Genomic DNA, 16,740 nt, shown 5'->3' with positions numbered 1-16,740 from the left:
CAATTAATAATAATAATAATAATAATAATAATAATAAAACTGCCTTGCATATGTACGTATAAAAGCCCACAACTTGATAAAAGTTTTCCCAATTGTAACTAAAATGAATTTTTACAACTGGCATCACCACCATTGACTGATCTATCACATGTACAGTGGTGTGAACAAAATAGAAATAACCATAAGGTGTTGTGAAGTTTTAAAATATGCTGTTTTCTTATTAAATAAAATTGTTTTTAGATACATAACATAACATATATATTTTTTTTCCTAACAGTGATTAAAATTTCCCACCATGCAAAGGTAAATAAAAACAAATTTTAATGCGAAACTCTAAACTCTGCAAATTATGGTTACCCCTTTTTGTTCACACAACTGTACAATTCCGATATGAAATAAACTTCCACCCTTAAATTTGTGTACAATGTCAGTATTGACGCAACCACTCTGCCATGGATAAATTGATCCGAAACTCCTCTCTTCGCTTTCTGAGAGAGCCCATGATCTCACGGTTTGGTATGGCAATACTGAAAGTTCATGGGCTACGAATTAGGAGACAAGCAAAACAATGAACTGCCAGACAAAATCCCATTAAAAATAACTGACAAAATCAGTTCGTTATTTTTCATTGTGGAATACATAAGTAATTGTGTTGTGAAAATATAGTGCTTTTTTATTAAAAATACAGTGTATAAGTGTTTTTACTAAAAATAAAGTCGGTAAGTGTATTATTAAAGCCATCGTAAATACATGTATATAAATATATTAAGTTTTCCTAACGTATTATAGGAAAATGCCGAGAACTAAAAATAAGTGTGTGGCTGGATGCCTAGGTGCGCGACGGTTTTTCAATTTCCCCAACAAGGAGAAGGATGGATCCAGGTTCGTAAATAATTTTAATTAGTAGAAAAATATAGTTATTTAGTGAAATTTAGAAATATTTTTTCATAAATTGTGCCTATTTTGATATTGTTTTAGATGCAATTTATTGCATGATAAAAAATATATTGTTACGAATTTACTCCTTGCTAGTTTTACTTAACTGGGTTCGAATCTCTGGATTGACAAATAAAACCAAAAGCTGTTTAATTCAATTCAACAACTCTTTATTTTACAACTCGTCTACACTATAACAGTTTACTCTTAGCACTGATTGATTACGTTGGCGCTGCCACGGCTTATATAGCCACGCATTTCTCGCTGATACCGACGTGTTCTTCTAGAATATTGTGTCTGGAAATTACAAGAATATAATGCTATACGGCGCCAAATGCAGCTACTGTTTAGACAAGCAGACAGCCGTGGCGCCAGACTCAGCAATTGTTTAAGTAGACAAGCAGACGGCTGCGGCGCCAGATGTCTATTGTTTCGACAAGCAGACAGCCGCGGCGCCAGATGTCTACAACAAAACAAATGCTATTCCATATACCTACAGCTATTGTTCATAATAAGGGATGCATATAGCAATACAAATACAACTTAATACTACTTTTGTAACAATATCATACTTGCGAAATGTAATGTAATTTAGTAAATAGTATTGTAATATTTAATAGATCCAATTTAATATGTTGTTTGGAGTAGCGTAGTAGATGTAAATATTACTATAATTATAAATTATAAGTACAAATAAATGTAATACTAGTAGAAAGTATCGTAAATACTAATAAATGTTGTGATTTTATTTTGTACCTATATGGGTGATATAGGCCTATAGGGGAACCGAGCACCCAAAACTAACTTCGGAACGCGCCTTTTGTAAACATCAGCGGTGGTGTGGAAATTACAAACTCCAAAAACATTTACTAAAAATTCCCTAACACATTTCTTCCATAGTGGCATCATTGGCAAATGTTATAAAAAATGTGGACTTTGACAGCGCTCTCTCGAATCAAAGAGTTTCGTATCAATTTATCCATGACTCTGCGATGAACATCAAGTTACAGAGGAATGTAATTCATTTTTTTTCGCAATTTTTCTCAACTTGTTATGCCCTTCTCTCCGTAAACTGATATTCCCCTCATCTAGCCCCCGTGCGCACTTTGCTAACTTTGCGGGCTAAAAATGTGCCCATCCCTGTCTTAGATAATACATTACTCGAAGAAACCGACTGAATTACAATGAAACTCGGTGTCTTATTTACTTTTACATACATAACTTAATAATGCTTATAGGGTCAATTATATTGACAATTACATTTTGCCTTGAAGATGAAATTTAAATTTATATGGGTAGTTGACGTCGCTGTTTTTGTTTCACCCATTTTTATCTATAAATTTAATAGTTGAGTAACCTTCCATACCAAATTTGGTTGAAATTGGACGGATAGATATAATTTTTTATCTAAAGATTTGCGATGCCACACCCACTGTTAAATTTTTGGTTCTCCTGTAACGCTCTTCCACCCTTTGGGCTGGAAAGTTTAATTCTTGAGGCGCACTTATTTAATGAGTTATAACACTTTTAGCAGTTTTCAATACAACCGTTTTATGGGAAGTGGGCGTGGTTATAATCTGACTCTACCCATTTTTACTTCTTCCCAAGTTGGTCAGTTTGTACTTTAAGACAGTGTGAGGCCGGGGCTACGTCCTCTTAAAAAACAATCAGTCAACAAATGTCTTTTGTCAGGCACTATACAAGTTTTCGTTTTTTCAGCAATCCGATTATGTCCATTTCCAATACTCTTTCGAGTACTATGGAACATACGGAAAAAGTTTCATCAAGATATCACAATGTTTACTCAAGTAACAGACGGACTGCCAAAAATTACAAACCTAAAGGCATAACACATTCATACTATTGAAGCTAATAGAGCGTTATAGAAATTACTGTAATCAGATTTTACTTGTTATATTTAATATTGTGTAGATTTTTAAATAATTAGTTAATTAATTAATACAGTTTTAACAGCTGTCGTCTTATTGAAAAACCTTAAGAGAATACTAAACTTCTCTTCATTTATGATGAACTAGTTTTTATAAACATATCGATCATTCCATCAAAAAATTGTGTTCAAAAATATTATATATATATTATAATTTGTAGCTAAGAAAAATATGAAAATGAATATATACAATATTTCGATTTCGTGTTACTGTTTTTAGTTTTAATGATCATAAAAATAATGTTTAGCATTTACAAGTATAAAAACATTCGTCTTTCCTAATATACGCCAAAACTTTACTCCCTAATTTTGAGTACCAACGAGACCAAAGGAAACGTTCAAATGCCAGTTTTGAGTTGGAGTTAGCGCTTCGAAAATTAGATCTAGTAAATTCATAATAATCTGAAATATTAAAAAAAATAAATCTTTTCTCACCACCAATATTAGTTTTCCTACGTACTTTTAAATCAAGAATGTTACAAAAATTCTTGAATGTTCAAAAAATTAAGTCAATAGCATAAAGACGTGAAATAATGAGCAACTAATATTAAAATAAAACTAAAAAATATTTATATATTATTTAATATTATGTATATGTTGTTTCAGGCATGGGAATATCACAGGAACATACAACAGCAGCTACTTTACATGCAGCAAAAATTGTGCAGTTAAATGCTCTCGGACATAAATTCGACAGTTTGTCACCCGCATTGACGCAATCCCATTGTGATCTACCGAAAGAGTCCATTGCAAATGACTCATTTGACAGCAAAAGATGTGCAACAGCAATTTTTCTACCGAACCTATTTTAAGGCAACATCTTGCAAGTGATACTTCTCTTAGCGATAACGTCCCAACGTTTTCAAGCTTAGTTGGAAAGGAACCTCATTCATCCGATTTCGAAAAAAATCTAAACGAAAACCAACCAACGGAAGATGCTCATAACTTAAAAGAAAAGAAATATCATGATGCGGATAATGATGAACACAAAGCGAGAAACAATTTTAATGAAAAGGAATTAGTATAACAAAACAAAACGAAAAAAACAACTAATATAAAGACGTACAAAAAGTGCATTATAGCCTTAAAGATGTATATCTTTAAATAAAATGCATATTTCATCGCATTCTTTTATTATTGAGTTAAATTATTATATACAAGTATATCTACATTATGTTTAGCTACCTTTTAATGTCAAACATGACAAATAAATTAAGGGTGAAATAGAATTATTTCTTTCCGAGTATGTTTTTGCATAAATGCTTCTTTGCCCTCTAGGTAAGTTGGTAATTTTGCACAATTTTTTTCTACGATCACTAAGTACCGCAAAAATTATAATTTTTATGCTTTTGGGCAGAGGGAAGAGATAAATTTAGTCTTGAGCAGAACTTGGCAATTGTGTTATAATTTTTGTTTGGATATCCTCTTCTAGTCTGGAGTTGTACCTTTGAAGTCAAAGTAAATGTAATTCTAAATAATACTGTATGATGATTTCTTCGTTTAACTGATTAAATTATTTAAATGGTTTATGTGCAATATATAACTTCGGTACCAGATTATGTCAATTTAATCATTAGGCTTTCATCGAGAAAAAACGCGACATATTTTCAAGAATTTTTCTTATGTAAGAAAAAAGAAAAATTTTAATAAAACTTCGAATCGTTTTAAATATATTTGACAAAATTTTTTTAAAAATTTCGTAAAAAATGTCAAAACTCCGCAATTAGAACGTAATTGGGTAATTTGGGTCGAGCTGGATATAGATTCATTTGTACAAAATTACGTGTCTTATTTTGACCGAGATAAATTCCTAAATTACTCTACCAAGGTTACTAAAATTTAGCACGCTGTGTCCAGACTGATTCAACTTAAGATACATGTTTCAATTATGTTAAAAAAAACAAACGAATTTATAAATAAAAAAAGTAAGTTCAGGCGTAACCGACCATTTGCAAAGATTGAAGTCGGCTATATGTTGGCACGACACATATTAACAAATGTTAAGACGCGCATACTATTACACCAACATTCTTTAGCGCAACATAACACCTCATTATATTAAGGCATAGGCATCCAACATACATCCAACTAATAAAGTCGCTGACGTTGGGGCACGTGTAACTCCAGACTATGGGAACGGACGGCCAGCAACACAAATCTAGCAAAACGGTGGGAACCACTGAATCAGCACTTTTGGTCACGTATCAGTAGCGACAGTTTTAGGGCTAGCATTAAGAATGATAAAATGTAAAGTTTAGTTTTTAGTTGGAGTTGAAGGAATAAAGGAGTATAGCTCCCGAAAATATATTTTTTTAAATCAACCGTTTGTGTTTGATTAACTGGCGCCCGAGCAGGGACCAGCGTGTCGTAAAGTGAAGAACCTGAAAACCAAGAAGTAAGGTTTCGCGAATGCCGTAACAAATAATATAACAGCCCGAAAATCAAAAAGTATGGCTCCGCGAGTTTGTGAAAAGTGAAAAAGGTCTGAACAGCAAAAGTAAGACCCTACGCGGGATAAGAAGAAGGCGAGCGGATACTTAGCGACAAGGAGGACTGACCGATAATAACGTCTAAGGACCCCAGTACAGCAGGAAAAGGATCATCTGGAAACGTTTAACAACTCAGAGCCCCAGCGCTGGACATGATTATTTTGTTGTAAGTTTATCCTTAATATCTCTTTGTAATTGTGAATGATTGTGAAAAGAATAACGTAAACAAATTATTTAAGCATTGTGAAATCAAAATATACTGTAACAACATAAAAATATAGTAAAATATTGATTAATGGAAAATTCGAAATTTTAAAATACTAATTATTTAAAAATTTATATTGTGCGAAGTTATTAAAACTAAAGAAAGCGGAAATCTTCCCGCAGTGAGAATGTTGATTGTAAAATTCTATTGAAAAGAAAATTATTATTTTTTTAGAAATCGAAAAGAAAATATTGTTTATAAATTTTATTGAAAACAAAGTTATTGATATTAAAGAAATCGGCTACCTAGACGATAATACATATTTATTGGGAAAAATTCTAGTGAAGAAGAAAAAACGTGTTCAAAACGTAAATCAAACGCCTTAATAAATAAAAATATTAGTTATAAATTAATATAAAAAAAAAATTGAGGAAGAATTAGTTAAACAGTTAAACCAGATTAGACTAAATGAAAACCCAAATACAGAACCTTTTACCTCCCAGTCCGTACCTATGAATAACGCATTTATACGAGAGATAGCACAACAAGTCGCGAATCACATGACCAACAACCCAGACTCAGAGTGTAGGGACTATCGCATGACAGTGAATACCACTAACATGAATGAATTTGACAGAATACCGGACATGGTCAAATGCCTAAGAGAATTTTCCGGACGTCCTGGAGAGTTCAATTCTTGGCGCAAATCCGTAGACAGAATTCTAGAAGTTTACAAAAACTTCCAGAACACCCCAAGATACTTTGGAATCCTACATACCATACAGCATAAGATTGTCGGCGATGCCGATACTCCCCTGGAGTATTATCGAACTCCACTGGACTGGACACAAATTAAAAAATGTCTGATGCTTCATTACTCAGACAAACGAGACATCGGTACCCTCGAGTACCAACTGACAACACTGGCTCAGCGCCACGATGATATTCCCACTTTTTACCAAAAGGTTTATCGGCATCTCTCCCTGATACTAGATAAAATCGCTTGTCTCGATATGAACGAAGAACCTATCAAAACTATCACACATACTTATCGAGAAAAAGCCCTGGATACATTTATTCGCGGACTTAATGGAGACCTTCCCCGCCTCCTTAGCATACGCGAACCAACATCCTTGCCACAGGCGTTGTATTTATGTCAAAAATTAGAAAATATGACGTTCAAAATGCATCATGCACATAACGTGCAAAAACCCAGCCATCCACCACCGCGACCTCCTCGACAGAACATGACATTTAACCACAAAAGGCCCTTTTATCCCGAGCTTACATATTTCTCTGGATATAGGCAGAATCCCGGACTAAGGACAAACTCCTTCAATCGACCATTGAATCACTACCAACAAATCGCACCTCAAACCTACCGCCCTCAACAACAGGCTGCTTTACCTAACAATTATACCTATAATAGATATAATCATCCCAAAAATAACCAAGGGTTCCGGCCGAATGCTCCAGGTTTGATAACCAACCAAACTGTTATAATAATAATGGACCCAATCTACCTCAAAAACCGCCCATACCAATGGATGTAGATAGATCTATACTGTCCAGAAATGTCAATTACCAAAACCACCCCAATGCCAACCAAAATAATTACAATGCACAGAAGCGACCACTTTCTGCACAACAGGTCCACTCACCGAATAAAATACAAAGAAATTTTTGTGCGGAAACCAAAGCAGCAGTTAGCAACTACCAAATACCAGCAGATCCCACCAAATTTTTGAAAGCAGTACCTACCCTAACGAATACATGGAAGGAGACGAACCAAATCAACTAACGGAAGGAAATATTAATTTCATTAATAATAACGAACAGCAACAGGACGATCAAGACTATTACGAACCCGATACGATCCATTTTTTAGACTAACGCCGTCCTCACGACCTTATTACGAATTCGTGACAAGGAGTGGAGACGCTCTACATTTTCTCATAGATACAGGATTTAACAAAAATTATATACAATCTACTAGGATCAGAAATCCTATACCAAATGAAAAATCGTTTAAAGTCAATTCAGTAGCTGGATCCATAGAAATTACGCACCACACCTTTATAGACATATTTGGACCCCACGTAGGGAAGATAAAATTCTTCATCTTGCCTACATTAAAATCATTCCACGGGATAGTTGGCAATGATACTTTAAGGCAATTACAAGCCACCATCCACACCGATAAAAACATTATGACAATTTTTCCCAATCTAGCAATTCGTCTAAAACAACGAGTGTCGAAGGAAGTCAATAATGCTGAAATGCAGTTGCCCCATCTCTCTGAACAACAGCGACGAAAAATAAATAACATAATTGAGAAATGCCCTAACCTTTTCGCAGACCCGGCGAAAAACTCACCTACACGACAACGGTGAAGGGAGTGATGAAAAAATGGATGCTTCCAGCGAAAAGAAGTATCGCATGGTCATCGACTACAGGAAACTCAACTCAATTACCATTCCAGACAGATATCCTATTCCTGAGATCAGTGAAGTCCTTTCAAACCTTGGAAATAACAAAATATTTACAGTTATAGACTTAAAAAGCGGATTTCATCAAATATCCCTCCGTGAAACAGACATAGAGAAAACGGCATTTTCCGTAAATAACGGAAAATATGAATTTCTCCGATTGCCCTTTGGGCTTAAAAATGCCCCGTCCACATTCCAAAGGGCACTAGACGATATCCTCCGTGAACATATTGGAACTCGCTGTTACGTATACATTGACGACGTTATTATATTCGAAAGAGACGAAGAGGATCATTTAAGAAATTTAGAAAGGGTTTTCGAAACGTTGGAAAGAGCCAACATGAAAATCCAAACTAGATAAATGTGAATTTGCAAAGAAGGAAGTAGAATTCTTGGGATATGTAGTCAGCCCTGAAGGAATAAAAACAAACCCCAAAAAGGTAGAAGCAATAGCTCAATTCCCAGTGCCGCGAAACCTAAAAGAGTTAAGGTCATTTTTAGGAATGCCGGATATTATAGACGATTTATTAAGGACTACTCTAAGTTAGCCAAGCCCCTTACAGCACTTCTCCGAGGAGAAGCCGGTAACGTCCCTAAAACAAATATAGGAAAATGGAAGTAAGACTAGATGACGAAGCGTTAAGAGCATTCAATAAAATTAAAAGCACATTAATATCAAAAGACATCGTCTTGCGCACCCAAACTTTGAAAAAGAATTCGAACTGACTACCGACGCCTCTGACTATGCCATAGGCGGTGTGTTATCACAGGATAACAGACCGATAGCTTTCATATCAAGAACCCTTAGTAAAACGGAGGAACAATACGCTACTAACGAAAAACAAGTGCTGTCCATAATATGGGCACTCAACACATTACGAAGTTACCGCTATGGTTCGAAAAAAATAAAAATAATAAGTGATCACCAACCGCTTACATATGCCCTTAGCCATAAAAATTCTAACAGTACGATGAAACGTTGGAAATCATCATGAATTAGTTTACCAACCTGGAAAATCAAACGTAGTGGCAGACGCACTATCAAGGATATCGAACCAAGTAAACTCACTTACACCCACTATCCATAGCGACGATAGTTTAAGTCACAATTTAATACCTTGTGCAGAGGTACCCATAAACGTTTTCAAAAATCAAATATTCCTTAATCTAGACGAAACACCCTCATACCAATTCAAAATAACTTTTCCGACCATGCACCGACATATAATTAAAGAACCCAATTTTAATGAACAGAACCTTACTGCGTTGTGTAGAACATATTTAAATCGGTCCGTTATTAACGGAATACACACAGACGAAAAAACGATGGGCTTGATTCAAAATATTTACCCTCAAAACTTCAGCAATTATAAATGCAGATACACTCAGAAATTAGTAGACGGCATATGCAGCGACAAGGAACAGGAAAATATTATACTAGAAGAACATTCAAGAGCCCATAGGAATGCTACCGAAAACAAAAAACAATTTCTAGAGAAAGGCTACTTCCCTGGGATGATGAACAAAATTAAGCGAATAATAGCCAATTGCACAACATGTAAGGAGAATAAATACGAAAGACATCCTAATCAGCCAATATTAGCACCAACACCGCTACCCACATTTCCAGGACACACCGTACACGTTGATATTTATTTGACCGAAGGTAAGGAAGTTATGACCGCATTGGACAAATTTAGTAAATACGCTATAACAAAAATATTGAGTATCAGAGCGATAGAGGATGTCAGAAGACCCTTAAGAGAAAAGAATATTTTCGGAATAAAAACCAATTGTAAACAATATAATTCCTTGCAAATATGTTTAAGAAGTAACTTATTACATTTAAGTAATGACTATTGCATAAGTAATCTCCTAAGGAGTCGTTTGTCAAACTGTACAGTGACCAATAGCCAACACATTTTAGACTACGAAGAATTGTCACCAGGAATACTATTTCTAAACAATTTTAAAGGAGAAATCATAATAAACGAGGACCTTACGATCCTGAATGGTACTTTTATAATTCACTACCATAACACTACAATCAAGCTCAATGAGAAGATATTTTTCAATGCACAAAGATCGACAAATAAGCTCCTACCTGCCCTACTCCAACCACCCTCAACATCAAACAGAAGCGAGGAAATACTAAATATCGATAATACAAAAGAAATAAGCCTCACACAATCAGCAAACCAACTTAAATATACCGCAAATATTATTTTAAACGTCATATTGTTAATCATTATCATATACTTAACAAAATCCTTTCTATCACCCAGGGAGGACAAACAAAAACGGTCCATCGATCTAACAGAAACCGCAGTCGAAGGACTTAACCAGATCTTCAATAAGCCTAACCCTTTCAGACCTAGCTTAATCAATTGTGAGATCTCCTATTTTTCGCCTTCAATGACGTTCAAATATTATTTTATAGCTTTGTTACCGATATGTAATGATTGTGCGTTCTCTTGTGGTCTCACTCTAAACAAAAGAAAACTAAAAAAAGTGAGTGTGCTTATGACCGCACGACTGAAGTGAAACTTCTTTCGCTCTATCTAAATGTATATATATGAATGTGTGTGTGCAATATATATATGTATGCACATATACATATATTAATTTCCTACAAATATTTAAATTTATTTTATGTTTTCATTAGTAAATTAATATTTTTGCATAGATATTTTATTTTTTTCCATTGTTTTATTCGTTATTTTCATTATTGGGTACATCAGTAATTACTGTGGTTGATTGTAAAACCGAGACAATAGGCTTATGATACGAGAAATACGATACATATATTTTAGAATTAAAATTAGACAGAAATCTAGAAAAACTGCATCGATTGTTGTTCCATATCTTGTAGTTGGCTCATTACGGTCATTATTCATTTGTAATTCTAATTTATCTCGTAGAAAGTTTGTCCAGAGTTGTCCATCTTCGGATGCGAAATTGATATTGAAATCTCCTGCTAAGATTAGTGGCAACGTATGGTAGTTTTCTCCTAGTTCTTCAGAATCAGAATTTATATTATTAACACACACACACTACATTTACATACATGTGCACTTATATTACTTGCAAAGTAATCAACGCAACTGAATATTTGTTTAAAACTTCCGATCTGTGTCTGCGCTGTTATAGATTCTGTCGCCAAACAACTAGTAAAGGCCAAATAAATAGTTTGTACAAAATCACAGAATACAATTCGGCTCGCTCATGTTTGTTCACGCATACACAACAACACTTTATGATTATTATTTTTATTTTACCAAAATATGTTTTTCAATTTGCGCTAAACATTTACCAACTATTTATCAAGTTACTGTGGTAACAACGCTTGCAGTATTTGTATTTTAATATTTTTCTTTTACTCGTCACAGGCAGCCATTTCACAAAATCAGTTGCATTTGCCGAAAATTTACCTTTTTACCTTTTAGAGTAAGAGTCTGTGACATCCAGACCTTCGTTATTTTATAAAAGCTGAAAGTTTGTTGAATTATGCTTTGAACATAAGTAAGAACGATGGCAAAATGTGAAATTCAAGTCATCGTGGCTTTGGGAAGTAGCGGGTGGGACAGGTTCATAAAATAACAGCCAACTTTCATTATTTTATAAAGCGTAATTTTTTAATATGTCATTTGGAATAACATTACAAACCATCTTATTCATTGCCAGACACTTTTTATGGTGGCAATCCCTTGCCAGACTCCCTAAAACTTTATTACATTTTTATTCTACTTTCGTTATAGTATAAAAGTTAAAATTTATACATGTTATTTGGGTGACTATTAGAAGATGTTTTCTCAGTTGCCAGACAGTTTCGACAGTTCCTGCCTGGCCCAGACAAATATATTAGGTGCCTATCCAAGGGTATAGGTGCGAGCGCGAGGCAATATACAGTCGTATAGGTGCGAGTGAAATAGCGCGTTAGGTCTTATTATTCTTCATTTGTAACCAGCAAAATTATGCCCGATGGACTGTAAAATATGTTGATAATTTAATAAAAGTATCAGAAATCCATCCAGAATTATACGAAGGTTTTAAACAAGGCTTCTTCGGTATCAAAAGAGCGACCAAGCCGTTTTCAAGACAGCCCATTGATCTGGTTTTGGAACAAACGATAAATGCAGATGCTGCAAGAAGGCTGACAGGTGTTATACACTTCACAAATTCAATTTCGGCTCGACAACGTTGGGCTCGAAACCATGATATTAAATCGACTATAATTTCTGAAGTTAATCATGAGTTAGGATTACAATCACACCAAGATATTTCAGCAGATTTAAACCAGCACAATATTCAAAAAAATATCACACAACTACAAAAATTTATTGAGACCTTCGATCAATTTATTAATCCATTCAGCTCAGAAGTTCCAACAGATCAATTATATAATATTTCATCTGGTAAAGCAGCATCAGAACTTGTGGAAACATATCTTCTTAATATTGAAAAGAATGGGGATTATCTGAGGAAAACATTTATTTCTGAATGTGTCGTAGATATTAATCGATTTGAAAAAGCTATTAACAGACTACCTATGAATAATTTTTCAAAAGATTATGAGAAAAAAAAAGAAAATTTGAGTTGGTGGTACAATACAAGAAGTTAAAATTCAGAGAGATCTGTTTGGACGTATGCTGGGAATATCCATGGATCATAATATAGATATTTTGAAAATTTTATCACATCCACTTACCCCAGTGCCTTTGTGCATGTGCCATTTGGATGGTACCATTTGCAAGACGGATAAATCTGCCTTAATGAAATGTTTGGAAAAAGAGGTCGAGCATGAACCACCACGTTATGTAGATGTTGTAATAATTGATGGATTTTTCATGTTGCATACGATGAAAAATATTCCAAAAACATTCGACAGCACTTCTAAACAAATGTTGCAAATGGTTACTCAAATGCGAGCATCACGAGTTGACGTTATATTCGACCAATACTTTACACCATCGATCAAAGATTACGAACCTTCCCAGCGATTCGAATCTGCACAATTGGAGTACACCATAACTGGACCTGATCAAATTCGGCCGAGTGACTTTGCAAAAGAATTAAAAAATTCTAACTTTAAAACGGCTCTTGTTGACTTTTTTATATTGCATTGGGCCACTGACGAAATGGCGCCATTTATTGGTAATAAAACCATTCATATCAATTTTAAACATTGCCAGTCTTTTGTTGTTAATGGGTCCAACAGCGTAGAATCCAGGATAGTGGAAGAGTTATCATGTCCTCAACATGAAGAGGCTGATACTAAAATAATATTTCATGTCATCAATAATCCAGCGCAAGCGAATATAATTATCAGAAGTATCGATACCGATATTGCTGCTATCATGCTTCGTCATGTGCTCCATATACCAAATGATTCCCGTGTTTGGATGCTAGCAGGTACTGGAAATAATTTGAGGTATGTACGCCAAGTTAGGCGACTCCTTTTGCAAAAGCTTACCTGGGTTTCATGCAATCACAGGTTGCGATTATAACCCAGCTTTTTTTCGAAAAGGAAAATTATCAAAAAGCATTTATAAAATTGAAATACAAAGCACTTTTGACATAATACAGCAGTTCATATGTGATATATATAATGTTGGTACGATAATTAATGTTGATGCTGCCCGTCTTCAATTGTTTATTAATAATTGTACGGTCTGCGATGTTAATGAAGCGTTTCAGCGAAAAAAATTCGCAATTTTAATGGGAACAGTCTGCCACCCTGTAAATCAGAGCTATTCCAACAATTTCGACTCTATCTCACTCGCACCTATACGACTGTATATTGCCTCGCGCTCGCACCTATACCCTTGGATAGGGACCTAATATGTTTGTCTGGGCCAGGTAGGAACTGTCGAAACTGTCGCAACTGAGAAAACATCTTCTAATAGTCACCCAAATAACATGTATAAATTTTAACTTTTATACTATAACGAAAGTAGAATAAAAATGTAATAAAGTTTTAGGGAGTATGGCAAGGGATTGCCACCATAAAAAGTGTCTGGCAATGAATAAGATGGTTTGTAATGTTATTCCGAATGACATATTAAAAAATTACGCTTTATAAAATAACGAAAGTTGGCTGTAATTTTATGAACCTGTCCCACCCGCTACCTCCCAAAGCCACGATGACTTGAATTTCACATTTTGCCATCGTTCTTACTTATGTTCAAAGCATAATTCAACAAACTTTCAGCTTTTATAAAATGACGAAGGCCTGGATGTCACGGGCTCTTAGACTATTTACTCGCGCACGTCTGCCGACAAACTGTGCTCATACAGCTCATACGCAAAAGTTTCTATTTAAGTCCAATCACTGTGCGTATGAGCTGATTCAAGGAAAAAGTGAGTTTTGCAGTTCCTGGTATGTATCAGAGAACTGCAAAACTCACTATTTCCTTGAATCAGCTCATACGTAAAAGTTTCTATTCAATTCCAATTCAATTCAAGGAAAAAGTGAGTTTTGCAGTTCTCTGATACATACCAGGAAATGCAAAACTCACTTTTTCCTTGAATCAGCTCATACGCAAAAGTTTCTATTTAAGTCCAATCACTGAGCGAAACACAGCGTTGAGTAAAAATCAGCTAAAGAGAAAGAAAGAAAAATGTGCTCGCGCACTGCTGACGCTTGCCTATATCCCCCACCAATTACCGTTCGCCTCGCCTGATCACACTTTTCGTTACGCGTTCGTCAGCTTACTCTTCAAGCCAAGCGCGCGTAAAGAAGTTTCACTTCAAAAACTGCACAAAAGAAACAAAAGAGTCAGCTGTTTGAGAACGTCATCCGATAAGTGTAAACATGCGGCCACATAGTGAGTATTTATTTATTTGTTTTACATTAATTTAAATCATAAGCAGTGATTTTTGTTGATAAATAGTAAGTGTGTTCGATCTTGTCACAATATAATGTTGAATTGTTTAACATTTTCAGGCAGCTAGGTGTTAGTAAAGTTGACATATCACAATTGTGCTATATAGGCACAGCATGTTTTTTTGATGTAAACTCACGTTTGTGCTATCTTACATTTTTTTTTACATGAAAATACTTTGATTTGAATAATGATAACGACGTTCAAGCTGCATTAGACCTCTTAGACGATTCTGATGCAGATTTCAGTGACGATAATGATATTGATGATGAAACTTGGGTACCATTCAACATTTTCCCAGAATCTCCAGCAAGTGATGAAGATGATAATGAGAATGCAACTGCATCTGCGACGGCATCAGCAATTTCTCAGGATGATTCAAGTGTAGCAGCTCCGCAAACATCACGGCCAATCATTATTTCTAATATTTTGTTAAATGCAGCACAGCCATTATCTATCAGAAATGTTTCACTAAATACGACTCAGTCATGCACTTCCACAAGTAATACAGCGAAAAGACGTCAACTATGGAAACGTGCTCCATTTGATTGCAACGATCTACCCATTGCATCTGGGTGTCAAAACATAGCATTAGTGAAAACACCATTGGAGTACTTCAAGAATTACTTCCCAGAATCGCATTACGACGATGCTATAAAATTTACAAAAATGTACGTTATGAGCACACGTGGGCAGGAAGTCCGATATCAACAAGTCGATTTTAAACGATTTTATGGATGCACATAATGGGATGTCTTGGATTTCCGAAAATAAGAATGTACTGGTCACATGAATGCCACATCCCTGCAATTTACAATTCAATGTCACGTGACAAATTTTTGCAAATGCGATCGGACATTCACTTTGCAGATGTTTCTGTGCCAGACCCCTGTAACAAATTATGGCGCGTACAACTGTGATCGATTTAGTAAGAAACCGTTGCAATAATTTAGCAATTGAAATAACACAGTATTCAATAGATGAACAAGTTATTCCATTTACTGGAAGATGCCCTGCGCGTCAAACAATTCGATCAAAACCAAACCCTACTGGTCTAAAAAATTTGGTATGTGCAACTGCAAGTGGCATGATAGTGGACTTTGAAGTTTTTCAAGGCGCTGGCACTTTTCAAGATTGTGGTTTAGGACATGGCCCGTCTATTATAATGAGGCTGACAAAACACCTTCCAAAAGGCAGCCATATATATTTTGATCGCTTTTTTTCCATGCAACAGGAACTATAATGGCAAATCGATTGGACACAAATTTGAAATTTCCCCAGGACAAGGAAATTAATAGGGGTGATATTATCCAGTTCACGAACGGTGACAATGTAGCCGTTGTCAAATGGAAAGATAGCAAAGGTGTCGTAGTCGTTTCCAGCCAGTGCGGCAAAGACCCCATCGGCGAGACAGATAAGTGGACAAAAACATGAAACGCCGTGGCCCTGTGCAAATCCCAAAAGTTATAGAAAATTATAATGAATTTATAGGGGGTGTCGATATAGCTGACAAGATGCTTGAATACTACAGGATAAAAATGAAAACCAGGAAATGGACTGTAAAAGTATTTTTTCATTTTCTTGATCTGGCTGTATTCAACTCATGGATGGAGTCTAAAAGAGATGCCAAATTAGCCGGCCTGCATAAGTCCAAAGTTAAGCCCTTGTTAACGTTCTAAATTGAGCTGGGAACAGTACTGGCGGGATATTATCAAGCTTCTGACTATGTTGAACCGTTTAAAGTCGATGCAAATATGTATGGAACGAAGTATCGACCACATGACGCGCC

General features: G+C 35.3%; 1 protein-coding gene across 2 annotated transcripts in view; it reads left to right on the top strand.

The window, feature by feature from the left end:
• The window catches only part of LOC105222374 (protein abrupt), a 385,492-nt gene extending 381,379 nt beyond the window's left edge, over positions 1–4,113 (top strand). For both annotated transcript variants that reach the window (XM_049462423.1, XM_049462420.1), the window contains exon 8: positions 3,491–4,113. In XM_049462423.1, the coding sequence (XP_049318380.1) occupies positions 3,491–3,696 (206 nt within the window). In that variant the 3' untranslated portion in view covers positions 3,697–4,113. The remainder of the gene's footprint in view (positions 1–3,490) is intronic.
• The last annotated feature ends 12,627 nt before the right edge of the window (positions 4,114–16,740 follow it).

Source organism: Bactrocera dorsalis, chromosome 1, assembly GCF_023373825.1.
Source record: "Bactrocera dorsalis isolate Fly_Bdor chromosome 1, ASM2337382v1, whole genome shotgun sequence".
Classification (NCBI taxonomy): Eukaryota; Metazoa; Arthropoda; class Insecta; order Diptera; family Tephritidae; genus Bactrocera; species Bactrocera dorsalis.
Note: the sequence above shows the minus strand (reverse complement) of the source record. Positions and strands in the feature narration are given on the sequence as shown.